At 69.1% G+C, this 22605-nt stretch overlaps 2 protein-coding genes across 2 annotated transcripts in view; both read left to right on the forward strand.

Annotated features, from left to right (window-relative positions):
- The first annotated feature begins 669 nt into the window (after positions 1 to 669).
- Positions 670 to 9088, forward strand: LOC148052928 (epoxide hydrolase 3-like). Its single transcript, XM_087778195.1, has 7 exons — positions 670 to 726; positions 3261 to 3528; positions 4631 to 4716; positions 4856 to 5193; positions 6301 to 6404; positions 6624 to 6772; positions 8810 to 9088. Exons 2-7 carry the CDS (start codon positions 3283 to 3285, stop codon positions 9036 to 9038), a joined length of 1152 nt encoding a protein of 383 aa, XP_087634321.1. The 5' UTR covers positions 670 to 726; positions 3261 to 3282; the 3' UTR covers positions 9039 to 9088.
- A 2608-nt stretch (positions 9089 to 11696) lies between these two features.
- Positions 11697 to 22605, forward strand: part of NOTCH3 (notch receptor 3) — a 48678-nt gene continuing 37769 nt past the window's right edge. The window contains 4 exon segments of the mRNA XM_087778219.1: positions 11697 to 11863; positions 16658 to 16739; positions 21179 to 21321; positions 22368 to 22487. Coding sequence (XP_087634345.1) covers positions 11794 to 11863; positions 16658 to 16739; positions 21179 to 21321; positions 22368 to 22487 — 415 coding nt within the window. The 5' untranslated portion in view covers positions 11697 to 11793.

Consider the following 22605-nt stretch of genomic DNA (forward strand, 5'->3'; position numbering starts at 1 on the left):
ATTGGAAATTATTAGGAATTAATTATTAGAAAATATTAGAAATTAATTACTAGGAATTATTAGAAATTATTAGAAATTGCTAGAAATTATTAGAAATTATTAGAAATTATGATGTGGGTTCTATGAATTGTTCATGAGGTCATAATTCTAAATTTGGGGGGGGAGGGGCCCCGGTGCCATCAGCGATGGGGGAGGGGCGGCGGGGGCGCGAAAAAGGGGAAAAAAGGGACAAAAAGGGGCGGGGGGGGGTACGAAATCGGCAAAAAAAAAAAGTAAAAAAGGTTTAAAAAAAAGGGAAAAGGCCAAAAAAAAAAAAGGGGGGGGGGGGAGAAAGTCACCAAAAAAGGCAGAAAGAGGCAAAAGGCAAAGTTTAAAAGGCAAAAAAAAAAAAAAAAAGGGGGGGGGGGGAAGGAAAAACGGGCAAAAAAGGCCCCAAAAAGGGGAAAAAGGCCGAAAAGGGCCGAAGCGGCCCCCAGGCTGCCCCTCCCCCGCTGCGGCCGCGCCCGCGGGGTGGGGGGAGGGGCCGGTTCCCCCCGCGCCGCCCCTCCCCCTCCCCACGTGGCCTCCCTTACCCCTCCCTCCCTCCCCCGCCGCGCTCCCAGTGGCTGCCGCCCGCGCGGCCCCGCCCTCGGCCCCGCCCCCCGCGCCCGGCGCCGACCAATGGGCGGGAGGGGGCGGGGCTGGGGGTGGCCGGGGTCGTGCGGGCGGAGGAAGCGGCGCGAGAAGGTCGGGCGGGGGGGGGGGAGGGGGCGGTGACAGGGACCCCCGTGTCGCGACAGCCCCGTGACAGGGACCCCCGTGACAGGGACCCCCCCCGGTGACAGGGCACCCCCCGTGTCGCGACAGGCCGGCGACCGGGACGCCCCCCTCCCCGGTGTCGCCACGCCCCAGTGACGGGGACGCCCCGGTGATGGGAGACACCCCCCCCCATGTCGCGACAGCCCGGTGACAGGGAGCCCTGGTGACAGGGACACCCCCATGATGGGACCCCTCGGTGACAGGGACCCCGCTGGTGACAAGGCCCCCCCGTGTCGTGACAGCCTGGTGGCGGGGACACTCGGTGACAGGGACCCCCCTTGGTGGCAGGGACACCCCGGTGACGGGTGACAGGGACACCCGCCTGTCATGACAGAGGGTGACAGGGACACTGAGGTGACAGGAGGGGCACCGCGGTGACAGGACACCCCCATGTCACGACAGCCCGGTGACTGGTGACAGGGACGCCCCGGTGACAGGGACCCCCCCCCATGATGGGACCCCCCCCGGTGTCAGGACACCCCTGGTGACAGGACCCCCGGTGACAAGGACACCCCAATGTCGCGACACCCTGGTGACCGGTGACAGGGACACCCCGGTGTCAGGACACCCCAGGGACAGGGACCCCAAGGTGACAAGGACACCCCATGTTGGGACACCCCGGCGACAGGGACCCCCCGTGACGGGGACACCCTGGTGACGGTGACACCCCGGTGACGGTGACACCCCCATGATGGGACCCCCCCAGTGACAAGGACACCCCAATGTCAGGACACCCTGGTGACGGGTGACAGGGACACCCTATGTCGGGACACCCCGGTGATGGGGACGCTGCGGTTGTGGGTCCCGCCGGTGACAGGGACCCCCGGTGACAAGGACCCCCGGTGACAGGACACCCCGGTGACGGGGACACCAAGGTGACAGGGCCCCCCCGTGTCGGGACACCCCGGTGACGGTGACACCCCCACAATGGGACCCCTCGGGTCAGGACACCCCGGTGACGGGGACGCGCTGGTGACAGGGCCACGCCGGTGACGTGGCACCCCAGGAATGGGACGCGGTGGCGGCAGGGCCACCCTGGTGACGGTGACGCCCTGACGGTGACGCCCTGACGATGGGGCAGCCTGGTGACACGGCACCCGGGAACGGGCCACCGTGGGGACGATGGGGGCCACCGCGGGGGTGGGACACCGCGGTGACATGGCCACCTTGGGGATGGGGCCACCTGGTGACATCACAGCTTGGTGACATGGCCACCACGGGGATGGGGCCACCATGGGGGTGGGACACCGTGGTGATGGGACACCCTGGGGACATGGCCACCACGGGGATGGGACACTGCGGTGGTGGGGCCACCATGGCGATGGGACACCCTGGGGACATGGCCACCATGGTGACATGGCCACCAAGCGGATGGGACACCCTGGTGGTGGGGCCACTTGGTGACATCGCATCGTGACAGGGCCACCCTGGTGACAGGGCCACCGTGGGGATACGGCACCCTGGTGACATCGCACCCTGGGGGCGGGGCCACCATGGGGGTGGGCCACCATGGGGACATGGCCACCTTGGCGACGGGGCCACCATGGGGATGGGACACCATGGGGACATGGCCACCTTGGTGACAACGGCCACCCTGGTGATGGGGCCACCAAGGGGATGGGCCACCCTGATGCCGTGGCCACCATGGGGATGGGCCACCATGGGGACATGGCCACCTTGAGGACATGGCCACCGAAGGGATGGGGCCACCACGGGGATGGGACACAGTGGTGGTGGGGCCACCTGGTGCCATCGCAACCTGGTGCCATGGCCACCATGGAGATTGGACACCCTGGTGACATGGCCACCTCGGTGACATGGCCACCCTGGGGATGGGGCCACCATGGGGATGGGCCACCATGGGGACATCGCAACCCGATGACGTGGTCACCAAGGGGCTGGGCCACCCTGGTGCCAGGGCCACCATGGGGATGGGCCCACCCTGGTGGTGGGGCCACCAGGTGTCATCATAACCCGGTGACGTGGCCACCAAGGGGTTGGGCCACCCTGGTGGTGGGGCCACCAGGTGTCATCATAAACCGGTGACGTGGCCACCAAGGGGTTGGGCCACCCTGGTGGTGGGGCCACCAGGTGTCATCATAACCCGGTGATGTGGCCACCAAGGGGTTGGGCCACCCTGGTGCCAGGGCCACCATGGGGATGGGCCACCATGGGGACATCACAACCCGGTGACGTGGCCACCATGGGGCTGGGCCACCCTGGTGCCAGGGCCACCATGGGGATGGGCCACCATGGGGACATCACAACCCGGTGACGTGGCCACCATGGGGCTGGGCCACCCTGGTGATGGGGCCACCATGGGGACATGGCCACCCTGGTGGTGGGGCCACCAGGTGTCATCGCAACCCGGTGACGGGGCCACCAAGGGGTTGGGCCACCCTGGTGGTGGGCCACCATGGGGACACGGCCGCCTCGGTGACACAGTGCCCCCCCCCCCCCAGGTGACACCCGCGGCCCCCCGCCATGCTCCTGTCCCTCTGCTCGCTGCTGCTGGCCCCCACCCGCCTGCTGCTGGCCCTCCGGCGCCTGCTGGCCCGCCTGGGGGTGGCGGTGGCCGCGCTGGCCGCGGGGGTGGCCTACGGGCTGTGGGGGCTGGGGGTGCTGCTGCGCCGGGGTCCCCGCGGGACCCTCGGGTGGCGGGGGAGGGACCGGCCCCCCCCCGGCCTGGCCGATGGCACCTTTGGGGAGCACCGGTACCTGCGCCTCAAGGTGGGGGGGCGGGGGGGTGGGGGTCCTGGGGGGTTTTGGGGGGCTTGGGGGGGGGGGTGAGGGAGCTTTGGGGGGTCCTGGGGGGTTTTGGGGGGGCTTGGGGGGGTGGGGGAGCTTTGGGGGGTCCTGGGGGGCTTTGGGAGGGCTTGGGGGGTGGGGGAGCTTTGGGGGGTCCTGGGGGGTTTTGGGGGGCTTGGGGGGTGGGGGAGCTTTGGGGGGTCCTGGGGGGTTTTGGGGGGCTTGGGGGGTGGGGGGACTTTGGGGGGTCCTTGGGGGGTTTTGGGAGGGCTTGGGGGGTGGGGGAGCTTTGGGGGGTCCTGGGGGGCTTTTGGGGGGGGCTTGGGGGGGTGGGGGAGCTTTGGGGGGTCCTGGGGGCTTTTGGGGGGGCTTGGGGGGGGTGGGGGAGCTTTGGGGGGTCCTGGGGGGCTTTTGGGAGGGCTTGGGGGGGGTGGGGGAGCTTTGGGGGGTCCTGGGGGCTATTGGGGGGCTTGGGGGGGTGGGGGAGCTTTGGGGGGTCCTTGGGGGGCTTTTGGGGGGCTTGGGGGGTGGGGGAGCTTTGGGGGGTCCTGGGGGGCTTTTGGGGGGACTTGGGGTGGGGGTGAGGGAGCTTTGGGGGGTTCTGGGGGGCTTTTGGGGGGGGCTTGGGGGGGTCCTGGGGGTTTTGGGGGGTTTGGGGGGGGGGCTTGGGGGGGTTGGGGGAGCTTTGGGGGGTCCTGGGGGGTTTGGGGGGGGGCTTGGGGGGTGGGGGAGCTTTGGGGGGTCCTGGGGGGCTTTTGGGGGGGGCTTGAGGGGGGACTTGGGGGGGTTGGGGGGCTTTGGGGGGTCCTGGGGGCTTTTGGGGGTCCTGGGGGTGTCTTGGGGGGCTTTTGGGGGGGGGCTTGGGGAGGGACTTGGGGTGGGGGTGGGGGGCTTTGGGGGTCCTGGGGGGGCCCGGGGGGCTTTGGGGGGCTTAGGCGGTGGGGGTGAGGTTTGGGGGGCCCTGGAGGGGCTTTTGGGGAGTCCGGGGGGGGGGTTGGGGGTCCCGGGGGGGTTATGGGTGGGGGAGGGGTCAGTTTTGGGGTGGGGGCACCCCACTGCCCCCCCCCCCCCCCCTCCCCCCCAGGACTCGGGGCTGCGGCTGCACTACGTCACCCGGGGGCCCCCCGGCGCCCGGCTCCTGCTGCTCCTCCACGGCTTCCCCCAAAACTGGTGGGTGCCACCAAGGCGGGCGGAGCCCTGGGGGGGGGAGGGGTGTGTGTGTGTGTGTGTGTGTCCCAAGTGCCACCACCACCACCACCACCCCCCACCCCCCCGGCGTCACCGTCACCGGCGTCTTCCTCCCGGCCAGGTTCTGCTGGAGGCATCTGCTGCTGGAATTCGGCACCCGGTACCGGGTGGTGGCCTTGGATCTCCGGGGTTACGGAGCTTCGGAGAAGCCAGCGGGCAAGGCCAGCTACCGGCTGGAGGTCCTCCTGGAGGACATCCGCCAGGTCATCGAGAGCCTGGGGACAAGCGAGGGGCAGGGGGAGGTGACGACGGCCACCGATGCCAGCGAGGCCTCCCCCAAGTGCATCTTGGTGGGCCATGATTGGGGCGGGCTTCTGGCCTGGGAGTTGGCCACCAATCACCCGCACCTGGTGGAGAAGTTGGTCATCATGGCTGCGCCCCACCGGGCCGTCATGGCAGGTAACGGGTGGCTTCTCGGGGACACCCGCGGCCGGGCGGGGGCGTGGGGTGGGAGCTCGCGCGGTTGTGCCGCGGACGGGTGCTGGTTCCCGTGGAGGTGCCGCGGGGTTCCACCACCGGAGGTGGCGCGGCGCGGCTCTCAGGGCTGTGACGTGCCACCGCAGTGCCGTCGGGTGCCATCTCATGGCCATGCCATCGGGTGCCCTCTCTCATGGCCACACCATCGGGTGCCATCTCATGGCCGTGCCGTTGGGTGCCATCTCTTATGGTCACACTGTTGGGTGCCATCTCATGACCGTGCCATTGGGTGCCATCTCATGGCCCATGCCATTGGGTGCCATCTCTCATGGCCACGCCATTGGGTGCCATCTCATGGCCATGCCATCGGGTGCCATCTCACGGCCGTGCCGTTGGGTGCCATCTCATGGCCACACCATTGGGTGCCATCTCATGGCCCATGCCATTGGGTGCCATCTCATGGCCACACCATCGGGTGCCATCTCACGGCCGTGCCGTTGGGTGCCATCTCTTATGGTCATGCCGTTGGGTGCCATCTCACGGCCGTGCCGTTGGGTGCCATCTCTCATGGCCACGCCATTGGGTGCCATCTCATGGCCCATGCCATCGGGTGCCATCTCATGGCCACGCCATTGGGTGCCATCTCATGGCCCATGCCATCGGGTGCCATCTCATGGCCACACCATTGGGTGCCATCTCTTATGGTCATGCCGTTGGGTGCCATCTCATGACCGTGCCATCGGGTGCCATCTCATGGCCGTGCCGTTGGGTGCCATCTCTTATGGTCACACTGTTGGGTGCCATCTCATGGCCGTGCCATTGGGTGCCATCTCCAATGGCCACACTGTTGGGTGCCATCTCACGGCCGTGCCGTTGGGTGCCATCTCTTATGGTCATGCCGTTGGGTGCCATCTCATGACCGTGCCATCGGGTGCCATCTCATGGCCAACACCATTGGATGCCACCTCCCATGGCCACACCATCAGGTGCCGCCTCTTCTGCTGGCACCACCGGCTACCGGCCCCACCCCGCGCCCGGCCTCGGGCCCCGGCGGTGGCCGCTGACCCCGCTGCCCCTCTCCCGGCGCAGGTTTCACCGCCTGCCACCCCACCCAGCTCCTCCGCTCCAGCTACGTCTTCCTCTTCCAGCTGCCCTGGCTGCCCGAGCTCCTCCTCTCCTTGGCGGACTTTGAGGTGAGCCCCCATCCCCACGTCTCCTTCTCCCCACGGGGTCCCCACGGGGTCCCCTCGCCTGCTCCGCGGCACCGCCTGCACCTCCCCAACCCAAGAAGCTCCTCAAGAACTTTGAGGAGGCCCAACCACCCCCCGAGGTGTAGAGCGAGGGCCCTTTGTCACCCGCTTTTGGGGTGGTGGCAGCACCCAGACCTCTTGTCACCCTTGGTGGCCTCGTAGCTGGTGAAGACCGTCCTGACGGGACCTTGGATGGGGATCCGGAACCCGGCGCAGCGGTTGACGGAGGAGGAGGTGGACGCCTACCTCTACGGCCTCTCCCAACCGGGGGGGCTGACACCCCCCATCCACTACTACCGAAACCTCTTCCGGTAGGTGGGGGGGACACAGATTTTTGGGGTGCCAAGGTTGGGTGCTCTTGAGTTGGGTGCTCTTGAGCTGGGTGCTCTTGAGTTTCTTGAGTTGGGTGCTCTTGAGGTGGGCTCTCTTGAGCTGGGTGTTCTTGAGTTGGGTGTTCTTGAGTTGGGTGCTCTTGAGGTGGGCTCTCTTGAGCTGGGTGTTCTTGAGTTGGGTGTTCTTGAGTTGGGTGGTCTCGAGTTGGGTGCTCTCGAGTTGGGTGTTCTTGAGTTGGGTGCTCTTGAGCTGGGTGCTCTCGAGTTGGGTGCTCTCGAGTTGGGTGCTCTTGAGCAGGGTGCTCTTGAGCTGGGTGCTCTTGAGCTGGGTGCTCTCGAGTTGGCTGCTCTTGAGCTGGGTGTTCTTGAGTTGGGTGTTCTTGAGTTGGGTGCTCTCGAGTTGGGTGCTCTCGAGTTGGGTGCTCTTGAGTTGGGTGCTCTTGAGCTGGGTGTTCTTGAGCTGGGCTCTCTTGAGCTGGGTGTTCTTGAGTTGGGTGGTCTCGAGTTGGGTGCTCTTGAGCTGGGTGCTCTCGAGTTGGGTGCTCTTGAGCTGGGTGCTCTTGAGCTGGGTGCTCTCGAGTTGGGTGCTCTCGACTTGGGTGCTCTCGAGTTGGGTGTTCGTGAGCTGGGTGCTCTTGAGCTGGGTGCTCTCGAGTTGGGTGCTCTTGAGCTGGGTGCTCTTGAGCTGGGTGTTCTTGAGCTGGGTGCTCTCGAGTTGGGTGTTCTTGAGTTGGGTGCTCTTGAGCTGGGTGCTCTCGAGTTGGGTGCTCTTGAGCGGGGTGTTCTTGAGCTGGGTGCTCTTGAGCTGGGTGCTCTCGAGTTGGGTGCTCTCGAGCTGGGTGCTCTTGAGCTGGGTGCTCTTGAGCTGGGTGTTCTTGAGTTGGGTGCTCTCGAGTTGGGTGCTCTCGAGTTGGGTGTTCTTGAGTTGGGTGCTCTTGAGCTGGGTGCTCTCGAGTTGGGTGCTCTTGAGTTGGGTGCTCTTGAGCTGGGTGCTCTTGAGCTGGGTGCTCTCGAGTTGGGTGCTCTTGAGTTGGGTGCTCTTGAGCTGGGTGTTCTTGAGTTGGGTGCTCTCGAGTTGGGTGCTCTTGAGCTGGGTGCTCTTGAGCTGGGTGCTCTCGAGTTGGCTGCTCTTGAGCTGCGTGTTCTTGAGTTGGGTGCTCTTGAGTTGGGTGTTCTTGAGTTGGGTGCTCTCGAGTTGGGTGCTCTCGAGTTGGGTGCTCTTGAGCTGGGTGTTCTTGAGTTGGGCTCTCTTGAGCTGGGTGTTCTTGAGTTGGGTGCTCTCGAGTTGGGTGCTCTTGAGTTGGGTGTTCTCGAGTTGGGTGCTCTTGAGCTGGGTGCTCTCGAGTTGGGTGCTCTCGAGTTGGGTGCTCTTGAGTTGGGTGTTCTTGAGCTGGGTGCTCTTGAGCTGGGTGCTCTTGAGCTGGGTGTTCTTGAGTTGGGTGCTCTCGAGTTGGGTGCTCTTGAGTTGGGTGCTCTTGAGCTGGGTGTTCTTGAGCTGGGTGCTCTTGAGCTGGGTGTTCTTGAGTTGGGTGCTCTCGAGTTGGGTGCTCTTGAGCTGGGTGCTCTCGAGTTGGGTGCTCTTGAGCGGGGTGTTCTTGAGCTGGGTGTTCTTGAGCTGGGTGCTCTCGAGTTGGGTGCTCTCGAGTTGGGTGTTCTTGAGTTGGGTGCTCTTGAGCTGGGTGCTCTCGAGTTGGGTGCTCTTGAGTGGGGTGTTGTGGGTTGGGTGGTGCTGGGTTGGGTGGTGCCACATTGGGGCGTGGGTGGTGGTGGGATCCCTTTGGGGTGCTCCCATTTGGGTGCCCCCGTTTTGGGTGCTCCATTTTGGGGTGCTCCCATTGGGGTGCCCCCATTTTGGGGTGCTCCAGCTTTGGGTGCCCCCATTGGGCTGCTCCATTTTGGGGTGCTCCCATTGACCTTCTCCAATTTTGGGTGCTCCCGTTGGGCCCCCCCACCCCCCCCCATTTTGGGGTCCCCCCATTGGGGTGCCCCCCCTTCACCCCCTCCCCTCCCCCCCAGGGACACGCCCATCCCCCGCGAGCCCCCCCCGCCCCCCACCCTCCTGCTGTGGGGCACCCACGACGCCTTCCTGGACGCCCGCCTGGCGCCCTGCCTGCACCGCTGCCTGCGCCCCGAGGCCCGCCTCTGCCTGCTGCCCGGCGCCAGCCATTGGCTGCCCGAGGACCAGCCCCGCCCCCTCGCCCAGCTGATGAACGACTTCCTGGGTGGGGGCGGCCAGCGCCCATAGCGGCACCCATGGGTGCTCCCTGCGGGGCGGGGGTGGGGAGGGGAGGTGGATGGGGGGTGGGGGGGGACCCCAAGGTCTGGGTGGGGTGGGGGCCACGGTGGTGGGGTGGGGGCGCCAAGATCTGGGCGGGGACCCCAACATCTGGGTGAGGAACCCAACATCTGGGTGGGGTGGGGGCCATGGTGGTTGGGTGGAGGCCCCAACATCTGGGTGAGGACCCCAACATCTGGGTGGGGTGGGGGCCCCAACATCTGGGTGGGGACGCCAACATCTGGGTGAGGACCCCAACATCTGGGGGGGACCCAACATCTGGGGGGGAACCCAACATCTGGGTGGGGACCCCAACATCTGGGTGGGGTGGGGGCCCCAACATCCCAACATCTGGGGGGGAACCCAACATCTGGGTGGGGTGGGGGCCACGGTGGTTGGGTGGGGGCCCCAACATCTGGGTGAGGACCGCAACATCTGGGGGGGACCCAACATCTGGACGGGGACCCCAACATCTGGGGGGGGGCCTGCGGTGGTCGGGTGGGGACCCCAACATCTGGGCGAGGAGCCAACATCTGGGTGGGGGCCGTGGGGGCTGGGTGAGGACCCCATGGGGGAGGGGTGGGGGGCGCCCAACATCTGGATGGGGACCCCAACATCTGGATGGGGACCTCGACATCAAGGTGGGGACCCCAACATCTGGAGGGGGGCGGGCGGCGCCCTCCGTTCCCCCATGGCCTGAATAAAGTCGGGTGTCGGCAGCGGGTTGGGTGCTGTTGGGGGAGGGGACCCGGGGGGAGGGGGGGGGGGCAGCACCCATGGGTGCCAATGCCAGCCCCAGGGTGACACTGCCAGCACCCATGGGTGACAGGATGGGTCCCGGGTGCCGATGGCAGCACCCATAGGTGCCAGTGCCGGTCCATAGGTGCCGATGGCAGCACCCATGGGTGCCAGTGCCGGCCCATAGGTGCCGATGGCAGCCCCCAGGTGCCGATGGCAGCACCCATGGGTGTCAGTGCCGGTCCATGGGTGCCGATGGCAGCACCCATGGGTGCCAGTGCCGGTCCATAGGTGCCGATGGCAGCCCCCAGGTGCCGATGGCAGCACCCATGGGTGTCAGTGCCGGCCCATAGGTGCCGATGGCAGCCCCGGGTGCCGATGGCAGCACCCATGGGTGCCAGTGCCGGCCCATAGGTGCCGATGGCAGCCCCCGGGTGCCGATGGCAGCACCCATGGGTGCCAGTGCCGGTCCATGGGTGCCGATGGCAGCCCCCAGGTGCCGATGGCAGCACCCATGGGTGCCAGTGCCGGTCCATGGGTGCCGATGGCAGCACCGGGTGCCGATGGCAGCACCCATGGGTGCCAGTGCCGGCCCATAGGTGCCGATGGCAGCCCCCGGGTGCCGATGGCAGCACCCATGGGTGCCAGTGCCGGTCCATGGGTGCCGATGGCAGCACCCATGGGTGCCAGTGCCGGTCCATAGGTGCCGATGGCAGCCCCCAGGTGCCGATGGCAGCACCCATGGGTGCCAGTGCCGGCCCATAGGTGCCGATGGCAGCCCCGGGTGCCGATGGCAGCACCCATGGGTGCCAGTGCCGGTCCATGGGTGCCGATGGCAGCACCCATGGGTGCCGGCGCCGCGCCCGTTCCTCAGCCACTTTTTTCTTTTGTTTTTTCTTATTTTTCCCCTTTTTTCCGGGGCCCGAACGCGCCCGGGGGGGGGGGGGGGGGGGCGGGGCCGGGCCCGGCCGCCCGGGTCCCTCCTGGGGGGGGAGGGGCGGGGGGGGGGTGGGGGTCCGGGGGTCCCCCCCCCCACCCGGGGCCCCCGCGCTGGCGCGGGGCCCGGCAGCTGCGGGGGGGGGAGGGGCGGGGGGGCAACAGCTGCAGCCCCTCCCCCACCCGGGGGGACCCGGCAGCGGGCGGGGGGGGGGGGAGGGGGCCGGGCGGGGGGCTGCGGACCCACAGACGGGGCGCCGTGGGGCTGGGCACCCACATGCGGGTCTCTATGGGGCTGAGCACCCGTATATAGGGCGCCATGGGGCTGAGCACCCATGTATAGGGCGCTATGGGGCTGAGCACCCGTATATAAGGCGCCATGGGGCTGAGCACCCACACTGGGCGCTATGGGGCTGAGCACCCGTATATAAGGCGCCATGGGGCTGAGCACCCATGTATAGGGTGCTATGGGGCTGAGCACCCATGTATAGGGCGCCATGGGGCTGAGCACCCGTATATAAGGCGCTATGGGGCTGAGCACCCATGTATAGGGCGCTATGGGGCTGAGCACCCGTATATAAGGCGCCATGGGGCTGAGCACCCACACTGGGCGCTATGGGGCTGAGCACCCGTATATAGGGCGCCATGGGGCTGAGCACCCATGTATAGGGCGCCATGGGGCTGAGCACCCGTATATAAGGCGCCATGGGGCTGAGCACCCCACATCGGGCGCCATGGGGCTGAGCACCCGTATATAAGGCGCCATGGGGCTGAGCACCCACACTGGGCGCTATGGGGCTGAGCACCCATGTATAGGGCGCCATGGGGCTGAGCCCCCCACACGTGGGGCGTGCCCGAGTGGGCGTGTCCCTCGCCTCGCCCCCGCCCCCCGGGCGTGTCCGGGAAGGGGGGGGGCGGGGCTTCGGCCCGCGTGGGGGAGGGGCGGCTGCCCGCTCCCGGCGGGGTCGGCGGCTCCGTCTGGCGGGGCCGGAGCGGGGCTGAGCCGGGCCGGGTTAGGCCGGGCCTGGCTGAGCCGGGCCCCGCTGCCGCCATGGGGCGGGGGGGGGTCCCGGGGGGGGCCCCGGCGCTGCTGCTGCTGCTGCGACTCGGGGCGACGGCAGGTGAGGGGGGGAGGGGGCGACTAAAGCGGGTCGGGACTAAGTCGGGACTAAGTCGGGGCTAAGTCGGGGCTGAGCGGGTCGGGAGGAACGGGGCGGGGGCTGAGTTGAGCGGAGTTCAGGCGAAGCGGGCTAAGCTGGGTCGAGCTGAGCCCAACCGAGCCGAGTTAAGCCGAGCTGAGCCGGGTTTGAGCCGAGCCGAGCCGAGTTAAGCCGGGCTTGGGCCGAACCGAGCCGAGCTGAGCCGAGCTGGAGCCGAACCGGGGCGAGTTGGGCCGAGCCGGGTCGAGTTAAGCCGGGCTGAGCCCCACGGGGACGAGCTGAGCCGGATCGAGCCCAGCCGAGCTTAACCGAGCCGAGCCGAGCTTAACCGAACCGAGCCGAGCCGAGCCGAGCTTAACCGAGCCGAGCTTAACCGAGCCGAGCCGAGCTTAACCGAGCCGGGCTTGGGGGGGGGAGCGGCTTTTGCTCCGCCGGGACCGACCCGAACCCAGTTTGGTCCCGGTTTGGTCCCAGTTTGGTCCCGGTTTGGTCCCGGGTGGGTCCCGGGTGGGGGAGGGGCGGCGCGGCCGCACTTTGGCGGCGCGGAAAAAAGTTTGGGGAAAAAGAAAAAAGAAAAAAAGAAAAAAAAAAGAAAAAAAAAAAAAAAAAAAGAGGGGGGCGGGGGGGAGGGGCGGAACCGGGGCTAAAACCGGGCCCAAGTGGGCTTAAGCCGGGCTCAGCCGGGCTCAACCGGGTCCCCGATGGGGGCGGGGGGGTGGGGGTGGGGCGGCGGAGCGGGACCGTGGGAAGGTGGGGGAGGGGTGGGGGGGACGGGGACCGGACCCGGTTGGGGGGGGGAGGGGGGAGACGCCGGTGGCGGCGGGGGGGGGGAGGGGGGTTGGCGGGACCGTGGGAACGCGGGGCCGGGCCGAGGGGGGAGGGGCCTGGGGGGGGGAGGGGCCGGGCCGTGGGAACGGGGCTGGGGGGGGGGAGGGGAAGGGGCAGCGGTTTGGGGGTGCGGGGATTGGGGGGGGGGGGGGAGGGGAGGGCTGTGCCCCCCCCCGCGGTGCACGATGGGATTGGGGGGGGGGGCAGGGCACGGGCGCGGGGTGCAACGGGCGTGCAACGGGCGTGCAACACAACTGGGGTGCGGCGAGCGTGCGGCGAGCGTGCAAGGCGCGAGATGGGGGTGCGATGAGGGTGCAGCGAGCGTGCAAGCGTGCAAGGCACAGCCATGGCGTGCAGCGAGCGTGCAAGGCACGCGCGCGGGGTGCCGCGAGCGTGGGGTGAGCGTGCAAGGCACAAGCACGGGGTGCAGCGAGCGTGGGGCGAGCGTGCAAGGCACGCACGCGGGGTGCAGCGAGCGTGCAAGGCACAAGCATAGGATGCAGTGAGCGTGCAGCGAGCGTGCAAGGCACAAGCACGGGGTGCAGCGAGCGTGCAGCGAGCGTGCAAGGCACGAGATGGGGGTGCGATGAGGGTGCAGCGAGCGTGCAAGGCACGCACACGGGGTGCAGCGAGTGTGGGGTGAGCGTGCAAGGCACGCACACGGGTGCAGTGAGCGTGCAAGGCACAAGCACGGGGTGCTGCAAGAGTGCAAGGCACAAGCACGGGGTGCAGCGAGCGTGCGGCGAGCGTGCAAGGCTCAGGTGGGGTGCAGCGAGCGTGCGGTGAGTGCAATGCACAAGCAGGGTGCAGCGAGCGTGCAGCAAGCGTGCAAGGCACAAGCACGGGGTGCTGCAAGCGTGCAAGGCAGAGGCACGGCGTGCAGCGAGCGTGCAAGGCGCGAGATGGGGTGCAGCGAGTGTGGGGTGAGCGTGCAAGGCTCAGCCGTGGCGTGCAGCGAGCGTGCAAGGCATGAGCATAGGATGCAGCGAGCGTGCAGCGAGCGTGCAAGGCACGCACACGGGGTGCAGCGAGCGTGCAAGGCGCGAGCACGGGGGTGCAGCGAGCCTGCAGCGAGCGTGCAAGGCGCAAGCGGGGTGCAGCGGGCGTGCAAGGCACGTGCACGGGGTGCAGCGGGCGTGCGGTGAGCGTGCAAGGCGGCTCGTGCCAGGCCCGGGTGCGGGGGCTGCTGCAGGCGGCAGCGGGGGTGCAGTGCACGTGTGCGTGCAAGGGGGGGGGGGGGTGCGAGGCACCGGGCTGCTGCAGGCGTGCAGGGGGCGCGTGCAACGCGCGCGCAGTGCGCGTGCAAGGCCACGCATCTGCAGTGCGTGTGCACGTTCAGGGCGGGTGCGGGGTGCGTGTGCAAGGCCACGTGCATGCAGGACACGCGTGCGTGTGCCGTGCGTGTGCGGAGTGTGTGTGCAGGGCCTGTGCAAGGCCGTGCGTGTGCAATGCTTGCACAGAGCACGGGTGCATGTGCAATGTACGTGAAGGACGCATGTGCAGTGCGTGTGCAGGGCCACGCGTGCGCGGGACGCGTGTGGGTGTGCAGGATACGCGTGCGGTGCGTGTGCAAGGCCGTGCCTGTGCAGGATGCGTGTGCCACGCGTGCACAGAGCACGTGCGCGTGTGCCGGGTGCGCCTGCAGTGCGTGTGCAGGGCCGTGTGTGTGCAATGCGTGTGCGGTGCGTGTGCAAGGCCGCAGGTGTGCGGGATGCGGGTGCAGGATGCGGGTGCAGGATGCGTGTGCAAGGCCGTGCGTGTGCAATGCTCGTGCAGGATGCGTCTGCAGGGTGCGTGTGCAAGGCCACGCGTGTGCACGGTGCACGTGCAATTTGTGTGCAGGGTGCACGTGCGGTGCGTGTGCAAGGCCATGCCAGTGCAACACGTGCAGGATGCGTGTGAACTGCATGCACAGAGCATGTGCACGTGTGCAGGGTGCACACGCAATGCGTGTGCGTGTGCAGGATGCGTGTGCAGTGCATGTGCAAGGCCACGTATGTGCAGGATGCGTGTGCAATGCGTGTGCGTGTGCGGGATGCGTGTGCATTGCGTGTGCGTGGGCAGGATGCGCGTGCGGTGCGTGTGCAAGGCCGCGCGTGTGCGGCATGCGTGTGCAATGCGTGCACAGAACACGGGTGCGTGTGCAGGGTGCGTGTGCAATGCGTGTGCGGGATACATGTGCAGTGCGTGTGCAAGGCCGCGCGTGTGCAATGCGTGGGCAGCGCGTGGGCAACGCACGTGCAGGGTGCGCGTGCGGTGCGTGTGCAAGGCCGCGCGTGTGCTATGCGTGTGCTATGCGTGTGCAGTGCGTGTGCAGTGCGTGTGCAAGGCCGCGCGTGTGCCGGACGCGTGTGCAGCGCGTGTGCGGGATGCGTGTGCGGTGCATGTGCAGGGTGCGTGTGCAAGGCCACCCGTGTGCAGGATGCGTTTGCGGGATGCGTGTGCAATGCGTGTGCACGTGCGGGATGCGTGTGCGTGTGCCGTGTGTGTGCGGGATGCGTGTGCGGGATGCGTGTGCGGGATACGTGTGCCATGCGTGTGCGGGATGCGTGTGCCGTGCGTGTGCCGTGCGTGTGCGGGATGCGTGTGCGGGATGCGTGTGCCATGCGTGTGCCGTGCGCGTGCGGGATGCGTGTGCGGGATGCGTGTGCCGTGCGTGTGCGTGTGCGGGATGCGTGTGCGGGATGCGTGTGCGGGATGCGTGTGCCATGCGTGTGCGGGATGCGTGTGCCGTGCGTGTGCCGTGCGTGTGCGGGATGCGTGTGCGGGATGCGTGTGCCGTGCGTGTGCCGTGCGTGTGCGGGATGCGTGTGCCAGGCCGCGCGTGTGCAACGCCCTCACGCTCCCCCCTCCCCCCCCCCGGGGGCCCCAGGCCTCCCCGTGCTCCCCTCCCCCCTCCCAAACCGGGGTGGGGGTGGGGGTGACGCGGGTGACCCCGGGTGACCCCAGCTGCCCCTCCCCCTCTCTTCCCACGGCCTTGGGACCCTTGGGTCCCTCCGGGGGGGGGAGGGGCGGGGGGGGCCCGGCCCCACGGCAGGGGCAGCGTGTGGGGCAGGGGGGATCTATGGGGCGGGGGGGGATCTATAGGGCAGGGGGGATCTATGGGGCAGCGTGTGGGGCAGGGGGGATCTATGGGGCGGGGGGGATCTATAGAGCAGGGGGGATCTATGGGGCGGGGGGATCTATAGGGCAGGGGGGATCTATGGGGCAGCGTGTGGGGCAGGGGGGATCTATGGGGCGGGGGGAACTATGCAACAGTCTATGGGGCAGGAGGGTCTACGGGGCAGGGGGGGAAGCTATGGGGCAGGGGGATCTATGGGGCAGCATGTGGGGCGGGGGGGGGTCCATGGGACAGGGGGGTCTATGGGGTGGGGAGGGTCTATGGGGCAGGGGGGGTCCATGGGGTGGGGGTGGGGTTCTATAGGGCAGCATGTGGGGCAGGGGGTTGTCTATGGGGCAGGGGGGTGTCTATGGGGCAGGGGGTGTCTATGGGGCAGGGGGCCCATGGGGCCGGGGGGCCATGGGGCAAGGGGGTGTCTATGGGGCGGGGTGTCTATGGGGCAGGGGGGCCATGGGGCAGGGGGTCCATGGGGCCGGGGGGCTATGGGGCAGGGGGTGTCTATGGGGCAGGGGGTCCATGGGGCCGGGGGGCTATGGGGCAGGGGGCCCATGGGGCTGGGGGGCTATGGGGCAGGGGGTCCATGGGGCCGGGGGCTATGGGGCAGGGGGGCTATGGGGCGGGGTGCCTATGGGGCCGGGGGGCTATGGGGCAGGGGGGCTATGGGGCAGGGGGTGTCTATGGGGCAGGGGGTGTCTGTGGGGCAGGGGGTGTCTATGGGGCAGGGGGCCCCTGGGGCCGGGGGGCTATGGGGCAGCGCGTGGGGTGGGGGTGCCGTGGGGCTGACCCCGCCCCCCCCGCCCCCCCAGTGCTGCCGTGCCCCGAGGGGGCCCCGCCCTGCGAGAACGGGGGCCTCTGCGTGCTGGACCCCCAGGGCCGGACCGCCTGCCTGTGAGTGACCCCCCGCGGGTGCCCCGCCCCCCCCCCCCAGCACCCATACCCCCCGTGGCTGCCACGCCCCCCCGGCACCCCTAGAGCTCCCCTATGGCACCCCTATAGCCCCCCCCGGCACCCCTATAGCTCCCCTATGGCACCCCTATAGCTCCCCCATGGCACCCCGATAGCTCCCCTATAGCTCCCCTATAGCACCCCTATAGCTCCCCCCCGGCACCCCTATAGCTCCCCTATAGCTCCCCTATGGCACCCCTATAGCTCCCCTATAGCACCCCTATAGCTCCCCCATGGCACCCCTAGAGCTCCCCCATGGCACCCCTATAGCCCCCCCCGGCACCCCTATAGCTCCCTTATGGCACCCCTAGAGCTCCCCTATAGCACCCCTATAGCTCCCCCATGGCACCCCTAGAGCTCCCCTATGGCACCCCTATAGCCCCCCCGGCACCCCTATAGCTCCCCCATGGCACCCCTATAGCTCCCCCATAGCACCCCCATAGCTCCCCCATGGCACCCCTAGAGCTCCCCTATGGCACCCCTATAGCCCCCCCGGCACCCCTATAGCTCCCCCATGGCACCCCTATAGCTCCCCTATAGCACCCCTATAGCTCCCCCATGGCACCCCTATAGCTCCCCTATAGCACCCCTATAGCTCCCCCATGGCACCCCGATAGCTCCCCTATGGCACCCCTAGAGCTCCCCTCTACCTCCCCTATAGCTCCCCTATGGCACCCCTATAGCTCCCCCCAGCACCCCTATAGCTCCCCCATGGCACCCCGATAGCTCCCCTATAGCACCCCTATAGCTCCCCCCGGCACCCCTATAGCACCCCTATAGCACCCCTATAGCTCCCCTATGGCACCCATACCCCCCATGGCACCCAACCCCCCCAGGGCCCCCATAACCTCCCCAGCACCCCATAGCACCCACACCCCCCTATAGCACCCCCATACCCCCTATCGCACCCCATAGCACCCCCATAGCACCCACACCCCCCATACCCCTCCTATAGCACCCCCATACCGCCCTATAGCTCCCCATGGCACCCATACCCCCCCATAGCACCCATAACCCCCCCAGCACCCCCATACCCCCCAATACCCCCCTATAGCACCCCATGGCACCCATACCCCCCCCCCCCATACACCGCTATAGCACCCTATAGCGCCCCATGGCACCCATACCCCCCTATAGCACCCCCATAGCACCCATCCCCCCCAGCACCCCGTACCCCCCCATACCCCCCTATAGCACCCCTATACCCCACCACAGCACCCATGGCACCCATACCCCTCCCTATAGCACCCCCATAGCACCCCATGGCACCCATACCCCCCTATAGCACCCTATAGCACCCCATGGCACCCACACCCCCTATAGCACCCCCATAGCACCCCATGGCACCCACACCCCCCTATAGCACCCCATAGCACCCCATGGCACCCACACCCCCTATAGCACCCCCATAGCACCCCATGGCACCCACACCCCCCTATAGCACCCTATAGCACCCCATGGCACCCATACCCCCCTATAGCACCCCCATAGCACCCATCCCCCCCAGCACCCCGTACCCCCATACCCCCCTATAGCACCCCTATACCCCACCACAGCACCCATGGCACCCATACCCCTCCCTATAGCACCCCCATAGCACCCCATGGCACCCACACCCCCCTATAGCACCCTATAGCACCCCATGGCACCCACACCCCCTATAGCACCCCCATAGCACCCCATGGCACCCATACCCCCCTATAGCACCCTGTAGCACCCCATGGCACCCATACCCCCCTATAGCACCCTATAGCACCCCATGGCACCCACACCCCCTATAGCACCCCCATAGCACCCCATGGCACCCACACCCCCCTATAGCACCCTATAGCACCCCATGGCACCCACACCCCCCTATAGCACCCTATAGCACCCCGTGGCACCCACACCCCCCTATAGCACCCCGTACCCCCCTATAGCCCCCACCCCCCCCGGCCCCCCCCCGGGGGGGGGAGGGGCGCTGCCTGCCCGGGCAGGACGGGGCGGGGGGGGGGAGGGGCCGTGGGAGCCCGCCCGGGGCCACGTTCCCAGGGTGCCCCCCCGCCCCTCCCCCCCGCCCCGCCCCTCCCCCCCGCCCGGACGCCTGGGTTCCCCCGGGGGGGAGGGGCGCAGCCCTGGCACCCTGCCCCTCCCCCCCCCCCCCAGCCCCTGCCCCTCGGGGGGGGGGGGGGGGGGCACCCATGGGACCCCCCCACGCTTGGGGGGCGGTGGGGTGGGGGGCCCATGGGGACACGGGGGTCCCACGGGTGTCGGGGGGTCCTGGGGGAGCATGGGGGTGCCGTGGGTCCCCGATGGGTGCTGGGGGGTCCCACAGGTGCTGGGGGTCCCCCGTGGGTGCCAGGGGTCTCCCATGGGTGCTGGGGTCTCCCGTGGGTGCCAGGGGTCCCGTGGGTGCCATGGGTCTCCCGTGGGTGCTGGGGTCTCCCATGGGTGCCATGGGTCCCCCGTGGGTGCCGGGGGTCTCCCATGGGTGCCATGGGTCTCCCGTGGGTGCTGGGGTCTCCCATGGGTGCCGGGGGTCTCCCATGGGTGCCGGGGGTCCCGTGGGTGCTGGGGTCTCCCATGGGTGCCATGGGTCTTCCCGTGGGTGCCAGGGGTCCCGTGGGTGCTGGGGTCCCCCGTGGGTGCCATGGGTCCCCCGTGGGTGCTGGGATCTCCCATGGGTGCTGGGGTCCCCCGTGGGTGCCAGGGGTCTCATGGGTGCTGGGGTCTCCCATGGGTGCCGTGGGTCCCCCGTGGGTGCCAGGGGTCCCGTGGGTGCCAGGGGTCTCCCGTGGGTGCTGGGGTCTCCCGTGGGTGCCGTGGGTCCCCCTTGGGTGCCGGGGGTCCCGTGGGTGCTGGGGGTCCCGTGGGTGCTGGGGTCTCCCATGGGTGCCATGGGTCCCCTGTGGGTGCCATGGGTTCTCCGTGGGTGCTGGGGGTCCCGTGGGTGCTGGGGTCTCCCATGGGTGCCGTGGGTCCCCCGTGGGTGCCGGGGGTCCCGTGGGTGCTGGGGTCTCCCGTGGGTGCTGGGGTCCCCCGTGGGTGCCGTGGGTCCCCCGTGGGTGCCGGGGGTCCCATGGGTGCCGGGGGTCTCCCATGGGTGCTGGGGTCTCCCATGGGTGCCATGGGTCCCCTGTGGGTGCCATGGATTCTCCGTGGGTGCTGGGGGTCCCGTGGGTGCTGGGGTCTCCCATGGGTGCTGGGGTCTCCCGTGGGTGCTGGGGTCTCCCGTGGGTGCCATGGGTCTCCCGTGGGTGCTGGGGTCTCCCGTGGGTGCCGGGGGTCCCGTGGGTGCTGGGGTCTCCCGTGGGTGCTGGGGTCTCCCATGGGTGCCATGGGTCCCCCGTGGGTGCCGGGGGTCTCCCATGGGTGCCATGGGTCTCCCGTGGGTGCTGGGGTCTCCCATGGGTGCCGTGGGTCTCCCATGGGTGCCGGGGGTCCCGTGGGTGCTGGGGTCTCCCATGGGTGCCATGGGTCCCCTGTGGGTGCCGTGGGTCCCCCGTGGGTGCCGGGGGTCCCGTGGGTGCCGGGGGTCTCCCATGGGTGCTGGGGTCTCCCATGGGTGCCATGGGTCCCCTGTGGGTGCCATGGATTCTCCGTGGGTGCTGGGGGTCCCGTGGGTGCTGGGGTCTCCCGTGGGTGCCGGGGGTCCCGTGGGTGCTGGGGTCTCCCGTGGGTGCCATGGATTCTCCGTGGGTGCTGGGATCTCCCATGGGTGCCGGGGGTCTCCCATGGGTGCCGGGGGTCCCGTGGGTGCTGGGGTCTCCCATGGGTGCCATGGGTCTCCCATGGGTGCCAGGGGTCCCGTGGGTGCTGGGGTCCCCCGTGGGTGCCATGGGTCCCCCGTGGGTGCTGGGGTCTCCCATGGGTGCTGGGGTCTCCCATGGGTGCCGTGGGTCCCCCGTGGGTGCTGGGGTCCCCTGTGGGTGCCGGGGGTCTCCCGTGGGTGCTGGGGTCTCCCATGGGTGCCATGGGTCCCCTGTGGGTGCCATGGGTTCTCCGTGGGTGCTGGGGGTCCCGTGGGTGCTGGGGTCTCCCATGGGTGCCGTGGGTCCCCCGTGGGTGCCGGGGGTCCCGTGGGTGCCAGGGGTCTCCCATGGGTGCTGGGGTCTCCCGTGGGTGCCGGGGGTCCCGTGGGTGCTGGGGTCTCCCATGGGTGCTGGGGTCTCCCATGGGTGCCGTGGGTCTCCCGTGGGTGCTGGGGTCTCCCGTGGGTGCCATGGGTCTCCCGTGGGTGCTGGGGGTCCCGTGGGTGCCAGGGGTCTCCCATGGGTGCTGGGGGTCCCGTGGGTGCTGGGGTCTCCCATGGGTGCTGGGGGTCCCGTGGGTGCTGGGGTCTCCCATGGGTGCCGTGGGTCCCCCGTGGGTGCCGGGGGTCCCCGACGGGTGCCGTCCCGCAGGTGCCAGCCGGGGGTGCTGGGGGAGCGGTGCCAGCTGCGGGACCCCTGCGCCCCCTCGCCCTGCCCCCCCGGGGGGCTCTGCCAGAGCACCCTGCGCCAGGGCACCCTGCGCCCCCGCTGCCTCTGCCCCCCCGGCACCCGCCGTGAGTGGGGGGGCGGGGCGGCCATGGGTGGGGGGCGGGGGGGAGAGGGACCGGGGGAGGGGTCCCAGGAGGGGGGAGAGGGATCGGGGGGGGGTCCCAGGGGTGGGGGGTCCATGGGTGGGGGGTCCATGGGTGGGGGGCGAGGGGGGAGAGGGACCGGGGGGTCCCAGGGGTGGGGGGCAATGGGGGGAGAGGGACCATGGGTGGGGGTCCCGTGGGTGGGGGGCCCATGGGTGGGGGGCAATGGGGGGAGAGGGACCAGGGGTGGGGATCCCGTGGGTGGGGGGGCCCATGGGTGGGGGGCAATGGGGGGAGAGGGACCATGGGTGGGGGTCCCGTGGGTGGGGGGTCCCAGGGGTGGGGGGCAATGGGGGGGAGAGGGACCATGGGTGGGGATCCCGTGGGTGGGGGGGCCCATGGGTGGGGGGCAATGGGGGGGAGAGGGACCAGGGGTGGGGGTCCCGTGGGTGGGGGGTCCCAGGGGTGGGGGGCAATGGGGGGGAGAGGGACCATGGGTGGGGGTCCCAGGGGTGGGGGGTCCATGGGTGGGGGGCAATGGGGGGAGAGGGACCATGGGTGGGGGTCCCAGGGGTGGGGGGGCCATGGGTGGGGGGCGAGGGGGGAGAGGGACCATGGGTGGGGGTCCCGTGGGTGGTGGGGCCCATGGGTGGGGGGCAATGGGGGGAGAGGGACCATGGGTGGGGGTCCCAGGGGTGAGGGGTCCCACGGGTGGGGGGTCCTGGGGGGCAATGGGGGGGACATGGACCATGGGGGGGGGGTCCCATGGGTGGGGGGGACAATGAGGGGAGGCAGACTATGGGTGGGGGGTCCCAGGGGTGGGGGTCCCATGGGTGGGGAGTTCTGGGGGCAATGGGGGGATGGACCATGGGTGGGGGTCCCAGGGGTGGGGGGGACCCCAAGGGTGAAGGGGGGCCATGGCGGGGGGATGCAGGGGGTTCCTATGGGGGGGGGGCTCCATGGGGAGGGTGCTGGTGGGCACCCATGGGTGCCCAGCCCCCACCCAACAGCACCCACCCCACCCCCAGGTCCCGACTGCACCCCCCTGGAGACCCCCCCCTCCCCCCCCTGCGCCCCCTCCCCCTGCCTGAACGGGGGCACCTGCCGCCAGCTGGGGGAGGGGTCCTTCGACTGCGCCTGCCTGCCCGGTGGGTGCCGGCACCCATGGGTGCTGCCGGGGGCGGGGGGGCCGGTGCCGGGGCTCGCTTGGGGTGGGAGGGGGGCAATGGGGGGCGGGGGGGCCCTGGGGAGCCATGAAAACTGGAG

The sequence above is a fragment of the Nipponia nippon genome, unplaced genomic scaffold, assembly GCF_047370975.1.
Source record: "Nipponia nippon isolate SJK-2023a ecotype South Korea unplaced genomic scaffold, ASM4737097v1 scaffold_42, whole genome shotgun sequence".
NCBI classification, from domain to species: Eukaryota; Metazoa; Chordata; class Aves; order Pelecaniformes; family Threskiornithidae; genus Nipponia; species Nipponia nippon.

Coding starts and splice junctions, on each gene's coding strand:
- LOC148052928 (XM_087778195.1), top strand. CDS start 3,283: ATGCTCCTGTCCCTCTGCTCGCTGCTGCTGGCCCCCACCCGCCTGCTG. Junction 3,529..4,630: donor ACCGGTACCTGCGCCTCAAG/GTGGGGGGGCGG, acceptor CCTCCCCCCCAG/GACTCGGGGCTGCGGCTGCA. Junction 6,773..8,809: donor TACTACCGAAACCTCTTCCG/GTAGGTGGGGGG, acceptor CCTCCCCCCCAG/GGACACGCCCATCCCCCGCG.